This window comes from Zea mays, chromosome 10, assembly GCF_902167145.1.
Source record: "Zea mays cultivar B73 chromosome 10, Zm-B73-REFERENCE-NAM-5.0, whole genome shotgun sequence".
Taxonomy (NCBI): Eukaryota; Viridiplantae; Streptophyta; class Magnoliopsida; order Poales; family Poaceae; genus Zea; species Zea mays.
In genome coordinates this window covers 29,750,982-29,768,178 of record NC_050105.1, presented here as the reverse complement: position 1 = coordinate 29,768,178, position 17,197 = coordinate 29,750,982, and the positions used below count along the sequence as shown (strand labels likewise).

General features: G+C 41.9%; 1 protein-coding gene and 1 long non-coding RNA gene across 4 annotated transcripts; both read right to left on the bottom strand.

Annotated features, from left to right (window-relative positions):
• Positions 1-1,333: 1,333 nt before the first annotated feature.
• On the bottom strand, positions 1,334-3,693 carry LOC103640988 (uncharacterized). 3 transcript variants are annotated; one of them, XR_559977.4, is made up of 4 exons: positions 3,212-3,693; positions 2,113-2,184; positions 1,724-1,815; positions 1,334-1,628 (listed from the first exon to the last, which is right to left on the bottom strand). It is a non-coding gene; the product is annotated as an uncharacterized lncRNA (long non-coding RNA). The 3 variants fall into 3 exon arrangements; XR_559978.4 differs by having other exon boundaries at positions 1,335-1,647; positions 3,212-3,631; XR_559976.4 differs by having other exon boundaries at positions 1,362-1,651; positions 3,212-3,684.
• Positions 3,694-10,204: 6,511 nt separating this feature from the next.
• LOC100274500 (CASP-like protein 8) lies at positions 10,205-11,118 on the bottom strand. The gene has a single exon (NM_001148858.1). The coding sequence runs from the start codon at positions 10,954-10,956 to the stop codon at positions 10,396-10,398; it is 561 nt and encodes a 186-aa protein (NP_001142330.1). The 5' UTR covers positions 10,957-11,118; the 3' UTR covers positions 10,205-10,395.
• Between the last annotated feature and the right edge of the window lie 6,079 nt (positions 11,119-17,197).

Genomic DNA, 17,197 nt, shown 5'->3' with positions numbered 1-17,197 from the left:
GTGCATCGCTGAGGAATTCAACTACAAAGAGATAGCATCGTTCACGGGCATGTACTTTGCAAAGGAACACAATGTCAACACACCTGCATTATGGTGCTATGTCGATGAAGATCCCTTGTAGTGATATTGATTTTTTCAATGGAGGGGCAAAATTGTAGATCCCAACACACATATTATTTCACCGATGTTGAATGGTAGACTTCTTTGCTCTACATGTATAACATAGAAGAGATGAATCAGTTACTCATTTTAAGTGTAAACTTAATTTATAGTCACTATCGCTAGCCTTTCTAACTTCAAAATAAATAGATGTATGTCATTCTACCTTTTATGTATAGGAAGCTCAATTTGATACTAAGCCCACGGATATGGAGGTGTTTGTGCAAGGGCATAGTGGTTCTGATCCTCAAAATCCTAATGTGTTGTGCACTCAGACAACCACCGACCATCTAGTGAGATTTTTATACTCTAGTGTTTTTTGCATCTCCTTCATGACATATTGATATTTGGTGTGTTTTTCTCTAGGAAGCATATGGGGAGCAGATGGTTGAGCATCATGGGCAGTGTTATGACTGGAGGAGCCATCCAATTGACCCAAAGGCAGCATATGCTAGCGCAAGAGGACAAGTCCATGGATGGTGAGGGTATTTTATTTTGATTTTTAAGTTATGCTCATATGCTTGTGATTGTACTAAGCCTATGGTTCACTATTGTAGGTTGGGTATATTTGATTCTTCAATTGACTCTAGGGAGATGAGACATCAAGGACGACGGTATATATCATCGTCTTCACATTCGTCTCGTTCTGGTGCCTTTGACTAGGACACGGAGATTAGCATGGTGTAGGAAGCATTGATGCAATAGGTTGAGTATCAGAGGCAGCAAGCTAAGCACTAAAAGTAGAAGGACGAGTACTATGCAGACCTATGGGCCCACACTACACGACGGCTCACTTACAGCGACCTACGGTTGGTTGCTAAAACGGCTTTCAGCGACCTACGGTTGGTTGCTAAAAACTTTTAGCGACCCATAAGGATGGTCGCTGTAAGTGCCGTCGCTAAAGGCTTTAGCGACCGACATCTTTTTAGCGACCGACTGTCCGTTGCTAATATTATATATTTAGCGACCAACCGTGGGTTGCTGTACTATAGATTTAGCAACCAACCGTAAGTCGACATACTATACATTTAGCAACCAACAGAAAGTCGCCATTTTTACAGTTGTTATTAATAATAATATACATTTAATTAAGCACCACAAATCACATATTTTTATATACAAATCCTAAAGACATACATAGTTAATCAGTATACCACAGTCATATATCCATCACATAAACACAAAAGCACCACAATTATATATTCACAAAAGCATCACAATTATAATATCATTCACAATTAGACCATTTACAGATAGCTAGCTAGATCATTCACAAAAGCTCCAGAGATGATCATTCACAAAAATATCTTGTACCAGAAGTTACAAAATAGCAAAGATCAGCCACCCCATCTCATTTTTCATCTAACAAAATGGAGGTACACGCTATTAGTGACGACAGTTCTTCTTGTGTTGCAGATCCAGAGCCTTGCCATCTTATTCTTCCCAGGCCATCAACCAGATATATGTATCTGCAGTTCAAGAGTACACCTACCTTATATTGACAAGAAAAAACTACTTTTAGTATTTATGAAATGACCAAAGAGAGTATTTATGAAAAAACTACCTTAATTAATGATTGTTAGATTTCCTCATCGCCTTGAGAAATGCTCGTCTCATAGGACTCAATGATAATACCCAAGAATCTATAAATGAGACCTGGAACATAACATTAAAGCATCTTAGCCATTATCAATGATGTGAAAAGGCAAAAAAATGGATAATGAATTGTACGGTTACAGGGTAACATCAGTGCCGCCTAATATTTTCTTTCCTTTACTCTCAAAAAATTGTCAGTGGAACTTGATCCAACATCAACCCAGTAATCATCAAGAAATGGAAAATAGCACGTTGCATCCAACACCAAACCAATAATCATTAAGAAACTATCAAGTGTCAACGACACTTTGGATCCAAAACCAAGCCAGTAATCATTAAGTACAATAACATCAATACCTCATAAACATGCATGTTCTTGGCAGCACCGAAAGCATCCAGGTAAGGTAAACTCCATGACTCTGCCAATTTCTGTTGAGGATCAGTTAACCATTGAATCATTAAGATCAATATAGCATATTAGCTTCACTGCATACAAAATGCAATGTAAAGTGATAGATGTAAATAAAATATGAAAATTCGTATTAGTAATAGCTTTTGGAACAAAATCATTAATTAAGAAGCAAAAAAATCAAAATATGTAGGGCAGTCTGGTCTCAAAGGTGACTTTGCCTTTGCAGGACAGCAGAATTATAGAATTTACTGTGTACAACACAGACTGGAAGTACTCATATCATGGATCTGTTGTAAAATAATACATAATCCATTTTATTCCTTTATTAAGTTGATCAATATTGCCATCCCTCTCCTTTACAAGTCAAAATAGGCTTTGCTATTTAGATTAGGTCATTTTGCTTAGAAGTAAGACCTAAGGAGGCTTAGGACTCAGGGTGACTATTAATAAATTGAAACGTTTGGTTGGGACTTGGGAACAAGAGGTAACCATACAAAGTCCAAATTGCAAAACACAAGCAACGCCAGGATGCACATACAAGTTTGCACATAAACATAAGCATGCAGGTGCTGCAAGGACTGAAAATAGAAGACGAAGGGAAAGTTCTGAGAATGACACATGTGCAGATGCCCCTTAATCATCACAACATGGCTTATGGGTTATGGCATTGTTTCTTTGTCATCTAAGTGAATAGCTTGTTTAATATTTACTGTTACTAAATAACAAGGTTTCACTCACTAGATCAAAAGATAGCATCATGCACTCAAACACCAGTTATAAATACAGTAGTATTTGGTTCACATTCACACTTCTCAAGTTCAACAGATCAGCATTGGGATTGACCCTCAATTCTGCAACTAGTTTTCAGTATTCAGTTATACATTTTTAGAGACTCGCCAAGGAGAAGCAAATGCATAATTGAAAACAGAGTATCCAAGGTAGCCCAACATGTAATCAAAATCATCTTTTCAGTTATACATTTGTCTTGGATGCTATCTAGCTCAAATGAAAGCGGCCAAGTTCAGGGGGCGGCTGAGAGCTCACCGGAGAGGGGTCGCTGACGGAGCGCGGGGGCGAGGCGACGGGAGACGGAGGGCCGGGCGGCAAACGCTCCCTTCTGCGGCCTAGGGCAGGTGGCGGCGACCGTGTACCCTTGGGGCGGGGAAAGGGCAAGCCGGTCGGGGTCGGACTTGCGCGCGGCTCTAGGCGTCGAGTCTTCGGCGTGGGTCGCAGGGGCGCTGCTCCTGGCGGGCGGATGCAGAGGCGGGGCGCCTGGGCGGTGTTCCAGGCGCGGTCGCGTCGGGTGCACACCGGTAGGGGCTACGCGGCCAGGTCGGGTGGGGGCTCGGGGTGGCCGGGCGGTTCGGCGGGTGCGCAGGTGCGGGGCAGGGGCGCTGGATGGCAGCTTCTGGCGGCTGCTGAACTCCTGGTGGCGCGGCTTGGGGAGAGGAGGTGGAGAGAGGTGGGCGGTAGAGAGAGAATAGAGAGAAAGGGGAGGGAGAAGGAGTGGCGGCGGCTTGGGAGAGGGAGCAGGGTAGTGGCGGCTAGGGTTGGGGGCATGGCCAGTTTCATGGGCCCTAGTGGGCCGGCTAGGTTAGGTTAGGTTAGTTTTTTTATTTTTTTTAATTCCTTTCTAATTTCAAAATATAAATTTAAATAACCATAAAATTTTTGGAACTAATAATTAACCCAAAACTATTTATAAATAAAATATTTATTTTTGGAACTAATAATTATATTATTAATTTACTAGGATTTTCATTTAACAAGAAACGTTTATTAAATATCCAAAAAAATCAATTATAAGCAATCAAAAATCATTCCAAAGGTAAATAAATAACAAGCACTTTTAAAAAAAATTGATTACTATAAATATCATTATTATCTAAATGTATTATCATATAAGCACAAAGAACATAGTTGCATATTATAGTCATGTCCATACATAAACAAACCATGAAATAAACATACAAGCAATATAAAAAAGAAATAAATCACCACGCAATTTAGCGATCAATTTAGCGATCAATGTTTACTTGTTTTAATTAATTTGTAGTCACTAACATCTACAGGTACGTTCAGGCTATAAGATTTGATAGTGATCCTTGCTCTATAGCGACCCACCACTAGTCCCCCACGACATCTATAGCGACCAACCATAAGTTGTTAAATTTCTAGACTTTTAGCGACCAACCGACCGTTGGTACAAAAGGATTTAGCGACTGACCGTCGGTCCCTAACCTTTAGCAACCAATAGTTGGTACCTAATAAGGGTCGCTAAAGATCAACCGTCGTGTAGTGCCAACAGCATGCTTTCCTCTCGATAAGTACAAACTTGTTTCATTTAGTACTTTCTCAAACCTTGCATGGCAAAACAAATGAGTGTCCAGCTGCCAACTTTTGGGATGCCACCTCCGGCACTTGCATCGTCGCCTCCGCCTCTGTCACACTCCTCTTTGGTTTGTCCAGATAAGGTATTCGTTCATATATATACATATGTGTGTTACAAATGAAGAACTTAGTATTTAATATCCAAATATGTGTTATAGGGCATCCAGACACCTACCCCTTTGGTTGTAGCACTAGGAGATGGATCTGCTAAAGACGACCCCGCGACTTCGTCGGCAAACAACCTCTTTGCCAGCCATAGTACAGCCAGAGGAAGTGGTCACAACTCAAATCAACCAAGTGATGGTTGGTAAGCTTAGTTATTTAGTCTTCTATTGCACTTTAGAACCTTAGTAGTTTGATGTCGACATTTGAATGATTTAGAACTATGTGAATGTCTCGACTAAGTCCGATGTATGGAACTTCGTGATATGTGAATGAGATATGTGATATGTGTTTGTGGTTGTCAAAACAAGTGTCGGTGAAAATGTGTGTTGTGAATATAAAAATGTATGTGATTGTGAAATCTGGATGTATGTGTTTATGGTTGTGGATGTATGTAATTGTGAAAATATATGTGGTTGTGAAATCTGAATATTTGTGGCTGTGAAATTGTATGTAGTGGGAATAAACAAAATGCAGGGAGAATTTTGACCTCTTTGCTATATTTTTTATTTTCAAGGGCTTACTTATGTCCGGTAGCTCCTGTGGGGCCGTTGGACATACCACCCATTTAAGTCTAACGGCTTGCATGCAGTCGTCAGGTTTAATGTTGTGGAGTTCACTAAACACAGTCACAACCGTTACCTAGTTTAAATGTCGATAGCCCCTGACGGCTGTCGGATATGGCCTATCTCTGACGGCAGCCGTCAGACAGGGGCGGATCTAGACTTTTACTTTAGGGTATGCCATTTAAAATTTTCATATATATTTACAATTCAATAACATTTAAAAATTTTAAACATAATTTAATATAGATAAACTAAATTACACGATAAATATATTAAATTTAAAGAATAATATGTAAACAATAAGTTCTAAATTTGGAAATTATGTGAAATATATTCATAAAATATGGTATAAATCGATGCAAAAGTCATACTGATAGTTATAAAATATAGGCACGAAACAAATATTCATCTAACTCTTTAACTAAGACCTTATAAAAGATTTAATTGTTATCTTGATTATATTATCTTCGTCCAGTTAAAAAACACAATATCAAACAATTAAATAAATTATATTGCACAAATTAAATCCTCAGCGACATCTCACGAGTCACGTCTATCAAAGAATTTGAGTCATCGAACATTGAACTATCGTTTTTGAGACCGTGTCATCCGTCCACTAGGTCAGATTTCGTCAGATAGATCCTAAGATCCCCGGACACAAAAGAAATATAAGACATAAATATATATATATACACACACGTCGTTGTAAAGCCCAAAATTCGTATAAGAAAAAATTAAAAGAAATAAATAAAGAAATAAAATAGTAAATTCGGATATCTCAAATTAAACTTGAGTTTCAAAAATTGAGGACTGAATTTTGAAACCAAGAATTGTTTTAGAAAAGAAGTAATAGAAAGGTTTTCTGTTCAACTAAATGATTAATCATTTCATTAAATGATACACTATACACATATATTTAAATAAGTATTAAATTTAGATGACTCAAATCTAGACCAGACCTTTTAAATTTAGCACATAAAATTGAAACTCGGAAAATAAATAATAGAAGATACTCCATTGATTTGTTCTCTTCATAAATTATGCATACTCTTAAAACAATCAAGAAACTCTTAAATGAAAAGTATACAATATCTTCTTTCAAAATAAACGGATAATAAATATTTATTTTTGAAGTAACTTTTAATTCTTATCCCACATTCAAAATGCTATTTTCTTTAAAAAAGAAAGGAACAATATGAGTGTGTCATAATTAAACCATCTACCAAACAAATAAAACTAATTAAAATAAATATATATCTATTGCATCATGATTGATTTTTGAGTGAGCATTATGTTTTAGATTGGAACTTGAAAATAAATGAAATAGAGAAAATGGAATACAGAAAATAAAAAGAATAAAGGGAGAACAACGTTTGGGCCTAATGTCCAATTCGGCCCATTCCTCCCTCACCCACGGCTCAGCCCGCTCCCTGGCCTGCGACTGACGCTATGACCCCGCACCTCAGCCATACTGATCGCAGTCGCTGACCACTGGGGCCCATAGGACTGACCTCCCACTCCTCACTCGCACACGATGGCTCACCGCGCACCCTGGCTCGCTGACGGGCGGGACCCCCTCGTCAGCCTCTCCCTGCCGTGGCACATGGTCTTGTACAACACTAACTCGTGGGGGCCCGTGGTCAGACCCGTCCCTAACCCTGTGGGCCGTTGCAACCGCCCCGCGTATGGCAGCATGCGAGCTGGGGACTGGGGTCTCCCTACGCTCAGGGATAAAAAGGCGTGGCCCGGTGGCTCCGCTGCGAAACCCAGGACCATGATACTTTTGTTGTTAGTGAGAAAGTTCGCCGCATGTAAGATAGTAACTCCAATAGTTACAAAGTTTTAACTCTCTAAATCACGGATATAAGGAGTTGCCATATAACTTTGTGAGTAAAAAATGGTAAGTTCTCCAATAGCTCTCTAAATATAGGTTGCATTTTTGTTTTGAATCAATTCACATCAAAAAAATCACAAGATGTCAACCACTAGTAGCAGATCTAGACAAAATAATCTTCATTAAATTATAGTATCAGAACTAGTCTAAACCCTAACAAGCATACATTTTAATGGATAATACTAAAATTTATTGGTGTCACATGACACCAAAAGTGGACTGCATCTGCCTCTAACAAGAGCCACCTTCATTATCTATATAATGCCGTCAACTTTTTTAGGGAGTTAATAAACGATTACCAAATATAGATAGAAAATAGGGTTAGATGATAAGTAGCTAAATTTAGAAAGTTCATCTAGAAAGATGTTAGAGATTAACTACGTAAATTATAAATTTAGGGAGTCCTATGAAAAGTACTGTGATTGCTCTAAGCTCTGCTTTAGCGTGCAGCTAGCTTTGCATCACTCTAGGCAGGGGCGGAGGGTCCAGTATTTTGCTTGGACAATACCATGGGCCGACCCAATAAAAAATTAGGATAGCCTTCAGCAATTCAGGCGACCAGCCGCCTAAACCATAATCATCCTCATTCCTCAACCAGCGGCCGACCGTCGACTGAGCCGCTCGAGTAGCCGAGCGGCGCGACGGCTGCCTGCCCGCGCCCACCTTCTCGGCTTCGCTGGCCCCGAATTTTTTGTATTTTAGCCATTTTTCGGAAAAAAATTCACGTTTAGATCTTAAAAAATTTTAATGTCATTTTTGGACCCTTTGCTCGGCGCCATAGCCTATGGCGCCGAAGTAACACAGCTCGGCGCCATAGGCTATGGCGCCGAGGTCGTGTTGCGTTGGATCAACCCCAGACGCGTGGCGTCGACGTGGCACCGAGCTCGGCGCCACAGATCTTGGCGCCGAGCTCGGTTGTGTTATTAATATATTTGTTACAGACATGAACACAAAGCCCAGCTAGCCCACTTGGTGGAGCACAAGGCTTCTAACCTTGTGGTCGTGGGTTCAAACCCCACAGTTTGCATTTTTATTTGGTTTTTTTTGTTTATGTCGCTGGTGTGTCCGTTCAAATTTATTTCTCACCTATATTTTTTTATCTAGCCACTACTCATTTAAAAAAAACCAATATATTTGATGGTGCGAATTACATACGTTGGCACAAAAACTAGCTTCACTGTTTTGTTTGTTTTTTTTGTTTTTTGCTCAGAGGCAATCTTGGCCTACTTTCCAAGGCTTATTCCAATCCTCCAAATTAAACTCTCAAAAGAGATGCTTAGGAGCAAACTGGTGCCTGGATTTTCTCGATGATAACCGATGAGCACAGTGATGCATTTAAAACGGATAGAAATAAGTTCACGAAAAAACTACAAAATAAAAAAGCTCTTAACTTCAATAGTAATGAAGAATATGCTCGAACTAGCTAGAAATATATCAATCAACTAGTGATACGATGCTTTTAAAAGGTTACTGGAGCATGCATGAATCCAAGGAAATAATTGGATCGCAGAACGAACACTCGTAAGTCTAAAAGAGGCTAAAATAGTGTCATGGACATATATATACAATACGTACACATAGGTTTATTTGTGGCAGGCCATCACAATTCATCTGAACGTACCGGCTGGGTAGATTGAAAGCATTTCTAGAAATAAATTTGAACGGACACACCAGCGACATAAACAAAAAAAAACCAAATAAAAATGCAAATTGTGGGGTTTGAACCCACGACCACAAGGTTAGAAGCCTTGTGCTCCACCAAGTGGGCAAGCTGGGCTTTGTGCTCATGTCTGCAACAAATATGTTAATAACACAACCGAGCTCGGCGCCAAGATCTGTGGCGCCGAGCTCGGTGCCACGTCGACGCCACGCGTCTGGGTTGTGCCAACGCAACACGACCTCGGTGCCATAGCCTATGGCGCCGAGCTGTGTTACTTCGGCGCCATAGGCTATGGCGCCGAGCAAAGGGTCCAAAAATGACATTAAAATTTTTTAAGATCTAAACGTGAATTTTTTTCCGAAAAATGGCTAAAATACAAAAAATTCGGTCGCTGGCCGCTGGTCGCCGACCCTGATGCCGAGTCGCCGAGCGCCACGGTGTGCCCTCGCCCCGCCCCTCGTCAGCTCGCGGTTGCGCCACTGCGCCAGCGCGGTTGCGCCGCCCCACCCTGGTGACCGCCGTCTGGATCCGGCGACCCCAACCGGCCAAGGGCCATCCCCGACTCCCCGAGGGCCAAGGGCCAACCAGCCAAGGCACAACCGCACAAAGCAGTGAGGGACTGAGGGTGATTATTTTTTATTTGGACAAAAATAAAATAACGTGCCTAATCCAATAGATTTTTCAATATGTAGATTTTCTTATTTCCAAATAGCAGACATGGATAGAAACAAAAAACAACGCAAAGAATATGGCCCAAAAAATATCTAATAGCTGAACTATTAGCTAAGATGTTTGAATGTCTCTAGCTAAATTTAGTCACTAACTATTATCTCTAGTGCATTCAAACATCCCTGAATTGTTTTAGTCGTCAACCAGACTCGACTAAAGTATTTGCACAGCGCGCGTGCGTAGGGATACTATTAGTGGGTGGTGAATTCCTGGCCCTGTCCTCGATTCCCAGCATAGTAGCAGAGCTTCTTGTAAGCACCTTTTAGAAGTAGATTGTCCCGTTAGAGGCTAGCTCAAAGTGCATATATATAGCGCTGGGCCTGAAATCATGAAATAGAAGGCAAAACCAACCACGTGTCCCCGCCACCGCCAATGCATGCATAGCACGCGCAATCATGCAAAGCTGGGTGCGTGCGTTCGAAATCAATCATCAATCAAAGAGGAAGAAAGCGTTTGATTCTGTTGCACCAAACTGATGTATGATGTTCCGTAATCCGTAGTGGAGTTGCTGCACGCCTGTGGACTATACTTACCTTGATGAAAGAAAAAAAAACGAGACATCGCACTCGCACCGCACTTGAAGGGACTTGTTCCCCCACAGCGACGCGTGGCCCGCAGGCCGCATGTACATGCGTGTAGAATTTATTGATGAGTAATGCGTTTATATATGTTAATAAAGCTTGAACGCACCTTATTAATTGTCTCTCCATAATCTCTACTCTACTACGCGGTGTTACGGTGTTTGCAAGAGAGGATGGTCAGATGGAAGGCACCTCTGCTGTGCTAATTAATGCAACAAAGCTACGTCGTGGTGGTGGGCTGGGCGCTAGGCCTTGGCGCCGTAGAGCCTGAAGAGGTTGAAGGCGGAAAGGAAGGCGAGCAGGGCGGCGTCGACGGCGGCGGCGACGGCGCAGGCGACGCCGGCGCCTGCCTGCCTGCAGAAGGCGCCGTAGAGGGCGCAGATGGCCATCCACTGCAGCTGGGGCAGGCCTTGCTTGGCGACGACGGAGGCCTGCAGCGCGGCGGCGACGGCGGCCAGCAGCGCGTACGCCAGCGCCTGGTCGCACGCGAAGACGCACCAGGCCAGCAGCAGGCGGGCGCGGGGGCGGATGGACGTGCGCAGCAGGGCGACGCAGCAGCAGCAGCGCGCCGCCTGCAGCAGGCTGTAGCCGGCGGCCGTGGCCGCGGCGGCCACCAGGAGCACCATGGCCTTCATGTCCGTGTAGGTCGCCTTCTTCTGCAGGGAGAAGAAGGTGCGCGTCTGCGTGTCCGTCGCCACCAGCGCCGCCGCCAGCGCGCCTAGCCCGCACAGCACCGCCCGCAGCGCCACCTCCGCCACCGCCACCTTCCGCTCCGCGTCGCTGCCCAATAAGGACGTGAAGGCCATGGGCGGCCGGCCCCGCGTCGTCGTTGGCTTTGATGTTACGGTGTGTGCTTGCTGCTAGATATAGATTAGTGAGAGGTTAGTACTAGTAGAGAGTGTGTTCGTATGCGTGAGAGAGAGAGAGAGCCAGAGAGGGAGGTGATGGTGAAGGCTCAACGGAGTGATTTGTTGTTTGTGGCTCCTTTGTCCGTGGCCAATTTTTTATTTATAGCGCCAGTGGTGGAAGAGTGGCTGCTGTGGCGGGAGGTTTTCATTATTGCCAGCCAGTTATCACGGGCGGGCGGGCGGGTGCTCTTTCCGAAAAAGTGGATAACATTCGAGGATTGCACGGCAGGGCCTAGGACCGGCCGACGGCGTGACTAGAGCGGTCACGACGACGCGGACGTTGCCTGGAGTACCGAGTACGGGAGGCTTGGCCACACGTCTCCCTCTACTACCGACCGACGACGCACACCGGCCGGACCGCCGTTTGCACCCTAGATCCTACGTAGCAATCTGGATCTAGAGTGAGTCTGGAGAAGAAACCAATCGATCGATGGCCATGTCACAGTGATGCGCAAGTGACGTCACGATGCCCAGCGTCCTTCCTCCTCTCAAGGCGTGTGGCGTATCCTTCCCATGCATATACATGGTGCTGTACTAGCAATTAAGGTCGTCGTCTCGCAATTCCACAAGGCATGTCATGTGGGTGTCATTCATCACCGATCACCACCACGACTCAAAACGCATTTCACATTCGTGGGAGCGACACGCTGCATTGCTGCTAGTAGTGCACCGCCACTCCGGCCAGTAGTGTCTTTTTTTCCTTTTCTTTTTACCAACCCACCATGCAACACCTCCACAAGACCACAAGGATTGTCTGGTCACTTTAGTGAACCTTTTGGTTCTAATTTTCTAGTAGTACAACCTGGCGACAGGGACACACACGGTACTCGATCTGGGGCACTCGATCTGGGGCGTCTACTAATTTGTAACCTGAGGTTCATGGGACCTTCATAGAGGTGGGCTACTGAGACTATGAACAACGGTTCACGCTTCCCGCACTCTACGCTTTTCGTGGCGGCAACAGTACCCCGCCAACATATAATCCGGACATATATCATTTACAAAATTTAAAGTAAGAGCAAAAGGAACATTAAAAAGATTTATATGTACAAAAATTAAACAGTACAAGCGTCATTAAATTAAATTACACGGATCATTATTTTTGCTTCTTTTGTTGGGCGCCCACCTGTTCAAAAATAAAAGAAAAAGGTAAAAAAAGATGGTGGTTGAGTTAGTTAAAGGGAATGCATATAATAATGGTATGGACTGGTGGGGTATAGAGTGTTGATTTAGAGTGAACCGTTGTAGGGGATAGAGATATAGATAGAGAGAATGTTGACGTAGCGTCTGACTGGGATATAGAGTGAAGAAAATAGAGTGGATCCTTGTTCACAATCTGATAGTGACATCGAGCCGGTGTACATGCATTTTCACGGCCGTTAAGTGAAATTAACAATCTGAACTCCACTTGTATATCGAACTATTAAAGAACCAAGGTTTTCTTCCAATTTACTTTTCTTATTCCTAAAATACCTCTGTAATTTCAAGAAATCGTTATATGCATGGATCAAGGCAAGAGAGCACAGTACAATAGGTTAAGTAACTTCTTACTCATTCGATTTAAGGTAGGAAAAATCTACGTGGATGGCATTATTATTTTCTATATCAACAAATAAGGAATTTTTGTGAGAATTCGGAGAGACGATGGCTAAAGAATTTAATATATCTACGAATAAAGAGAGTTGAGTTACTTGGACTTCGGATCAAACGAATGAGATAGAAGATGCACAATCAATACATAAAACAGTGGACACGAGTGGTCATTTGGATCTAGATACAAGTGGTGAGCTGGTTGATCATATTAAAGGTGTATCGGTTTATGATTGGAAGCTTACTCTATTTGACTACTTCAAGATCAGATTCAATTGCATGCATGTGTGTGCTAGATTTGAAACCTCACCAAGAGAAGATTATTTTGAAGCCATGAAAAGGATATCGATGTATTCGAATCGTACACCTAGTGTTGGATTATGGTGTTCCAGAAGGTCATAATTTGAGTTGGTTGGATACTCGGATTCAGATTACGCGAGATGCTACATGGGTAGAAAGAGCACATCAGGCGCATGTCAATCACCGCTAGGGAGGTCAGTAGTATCATGGTCCTCAAAGAAATAAAACTAGATTGCACTTTTAATGGCTAAGGCGGAGTACATATCCATGGAAAGTTGTTATATACCATTTCTATGGACGAGAGCAACTTTGTTGGATTATGGAATCATGTTTGAGAAAGTGCCATTGCTATATGATAATGAGAGTGACGTGAGGATACCATCAACAACGTTCAACACTTATGAACAAAGAAAATTGATATTTGTCATCATTTCATTAGATATCATCAAGCTATAGGAGTTATCACAATTGAGAGTGTGGGCTCGAAGATCAACTAGCTAGCTAGCATATTCACCATGCCACATGATGAAGCAAGCTTTTACAAGTTGAGAAATGAAATGAATATCCTAGACTTATCCAACAAGAGTTGTGTCAAGGATTTTTTTTGACACCGAATTTATAGGGTAGGTTGCAAGAACGAGAACTAATGGTAAATGCACAGGAGACTCGAAGATTTATATAGGTTTGGAATTTCAGCGTGAGGTAATATCATATGTCCTATTTGTGGTAGTGTCTATTGCCTATGCAATGTGATCTAATGATCTACCCCTAAGGGCTTCCTTACCTCTCCTTTTATAGTCTAAGGTAGGGGCGGTTACATAGTAGATACCGAGTTAGTTACCAAATCCATGATGTTACCAAGTTGGTTACCTAGTTGTACATGAATCCAACTCTATGACTACAAGTGTATCTTCCTTATCCATTAAGATCTTTGTCACATATATTAGGATCTTGACCTTATCTCCTATTTGGATAAGATCTTTGCCATGTTTTTGTTCGTGGAATCCTCCTGGCAGTAGACCTCCTTCTAATCATAACAACTAAGTCCATGGGCTCTTGACCGATCCCATGAGCCTATTTGTATATGCCTTCTAGTCGGGCTTGATCTGGGTACCCCTGGTATATATTATTGATAGTAGAGCATGACTTTTATTTGGCCAAGTCATTGACTTAGATAGATGAGACTCTTCTCTTGGATCTTCTTAATTGTCTTCAATTATCTATGTCTAGGTTATTCTATCTTCTGGCTAAGTCCCCAACTCTACCATGTAGTCCCTAAGTCTATAGACTTGGGTTACTATTTACGACTCGGTCAAACTAACGCTTCAAATTCTGCAACTCTGCATCGCTTCCACTTCTTCAACTATTCATGAAAGAAAATACTTTTTATTGCTTTAGCTTCCATGAGCCATTAGTTTGTAGAGTTTCTAGGTCAATGTTCTATGCCTTGATATGAGTGGACAGAAGATCTTTTGTCAAAGCACATTGATGCCATCTCCTCCAGATAAAGGGAATCTAGAAACTAAAAACTCTAGGCCTTTTAGTAGTTTTATATATGTGACTAGCAATATGTACTCAACGCCAAGTTCCTCTTTTACATGACAATGCAAATTATGCATGGGAGTATAGTGAGGAGGTTGATTATGCATTGGGGCATCCAGTGTGCACTAGATAGGTCTAGTGCACTCACAAAAAGTGCTTCAAGGGGTAATAGTGTGTTTGCTTGGTAGGGGCTATAAATACCCCTTATGGCCATGTGGGGGATAGATATCCCCTGGGTCTCCATGGGCCGGATTTAGCCTATGGGCCACCAAAGGTCCTTGATAGTTTGGATGGATAGCCTGGTGGGTTGATCAGTCAGCCCAAGCTAGAGGATAACGGCATGGAGCTCAAAGACGTAGGTGTGGGTTTTTTGAAATAGATTCCTATGCATGCAGAGAAGATAAACCAACCAGACCACATGCGTACATGTTAGTCGGAGTCGGTTCCATGGATATAAGTGTAGCAATAGTAATCTGTTCGACCTCATGTAACCCTAACCTCGTCGCATATAAAAGGTGGGTTAGGGACCCCTACAAAACGATTGGATCCTCTGACAGGCTAGCTAGATCATAGTTTACATGCACTCTGTAATCTCGAACTAAAGATCAATTCCGTCACAATAACAGACAGGACATAGGGTATTGCACATCTCTACGGCCTGAACCTGTATAAATCTTTGTGTCCCATCGTGCTTTGCATGAACCATCAAGCTAACCGTCGATCTTGCCAACCATAAAACCACTACGTGGGGCCTCCCATAGTGTGTTGCCAATGCTAAACACCGATAGTCCAGCCATGGCCACTCTCTTGAATTCCCAAACACGTGTGCCCACCGTTTGAGAGTTAAGACACACGGTCCACTCACTCGCATCCTCTGATTTGTCAATTGGGTGAGATTGGAGAGACTTTGTATCATTGTTCCTGCATCTTATGGCACAAGTTGGGTGAGTTATCTGGTTGTTCTCTTGTTACTCTTGGTGATTGTCATCACCTAGTTGATCCAATAATTGGAGGAGTCATTAAGCGACATTGGTTTTTGTTGTTAGCTCCAATTGATCAGTTGTAAGGGGTTTTGTTCATCTTATGGGAGATCAAGAAGAACAAGTTTAGTGGATTCATGTCTAGTTGGAGTGCACCTCTTGAGTCGTTCTTGTGGCACCCAAGTTGTGAGTTTGTTGTTTAAGTCCAATTAGCATGAGTTGTGACACACCATAATGAGGGTGTAGGTTGTTGGCAAGCAACTAAACCTCAAAGATATATCTTGTGTCATCTTTTGTCCCATGTGATTTGCAATCTACTCATTCTAACACTTCCATTCTTACTTGTAAGTTTGATAGTTGCTTGACTAGATAGGGTAGTGTTAGTATAATTGTAACTAGTTGTATGTAGCACCTCAAAAATTCAAATCTAGAAAACTTCTCAAACTCATTCTAAATTCAAAATAATTTTTTAAATATCGTTTCAAAATGTTTGTTTGCAAATTGATCTCAACAAATAATATATAGTGATCCGTATTCTCTCCAAAATTATACTCAAAATATCCTACAAATATTTTCCAAGTGATCCCTTCAAATTCTTTCCAAAAATACTAACTAAATATTCCACCGGTATTTTTCCAAATATTTTTCTCATGAAAAATACCCTCAAAATCATTTTTAAAATCCTAAAAATATTTTCTTAATAATTTTTCTTATGCTCATACGTATACATACACCTCCGGTGTCATACAATGAGCTCTACAAACTAATTTCACTTATCCATGGCTAATACATACTTATCTCCCACTAATCCTCGCTTCCTCCCCTAATCCCCCCCCCGCCTTGTCTATAAGTGGGAGTGAGAGGGGCAAGGGGCTTCCTCATGCCATCACAAGCCATTTCATGGCAGCCCACTCCCACTCTCACTCCCACACAAGCACAACACAAGCACAAGGATCGTTCGGTCGTTCATTCGATCGTTCATTCAACTGTTTATAGTTCGTTTGTTTGTTCGTCCGTTCATTCGAATAATTATTGTTCAGCCATTATGTTGCTGAAATTCCGATCGTTCATCCATAATCTCTATTCATCATTCATCATTCGTTCATACGAACTATTCATCGTCTATCCATACGGATTATTCATCATTCATCGTTCGTTCATACGAACCATTCATTGTTCATCGTTCGTTCATAATTTCTATTCATCGTTTGTTCATACGAACTATTCATCGTTCATAATCATTATTTATTGTTCATAGTTACTATCCATCGTATGACACCCCAGGTGTCTATTTCGTGTTATGTCGGAAGATTTATCCTAATCTCGGATGCTCAGTGAAAATTTCTATATCTTTATCACATTTATCTCCATTTATCAAGTTACTCATGAAAGTTTCACCAAGTTTGGAATTATTCGATCTCAAGAACAACCAAATTTGGAGTCTGTTAAAACTTTTTGTTTCTTGAAGCAAACGCAAATTCGAAAGTCAATCTCGTCTCGCAACTCCTGTCCAGAGTCATTTATTCGGACTCTAGATACTTGTTATGTTATCCAATCGGTGTCCGAATCCGCTTTCTCGATAGTCGGTCTACGTCCAAATACTTAATCTGAATCCGCATTCTCCCGCAGAATCTCTTTGTGTCAACCTCTAATTAATTTTTATGCAAATCGACTTGTTTTCTCTATATCATAATTCCTCTCTATCTATCAAGCATATTCTAAAGAAT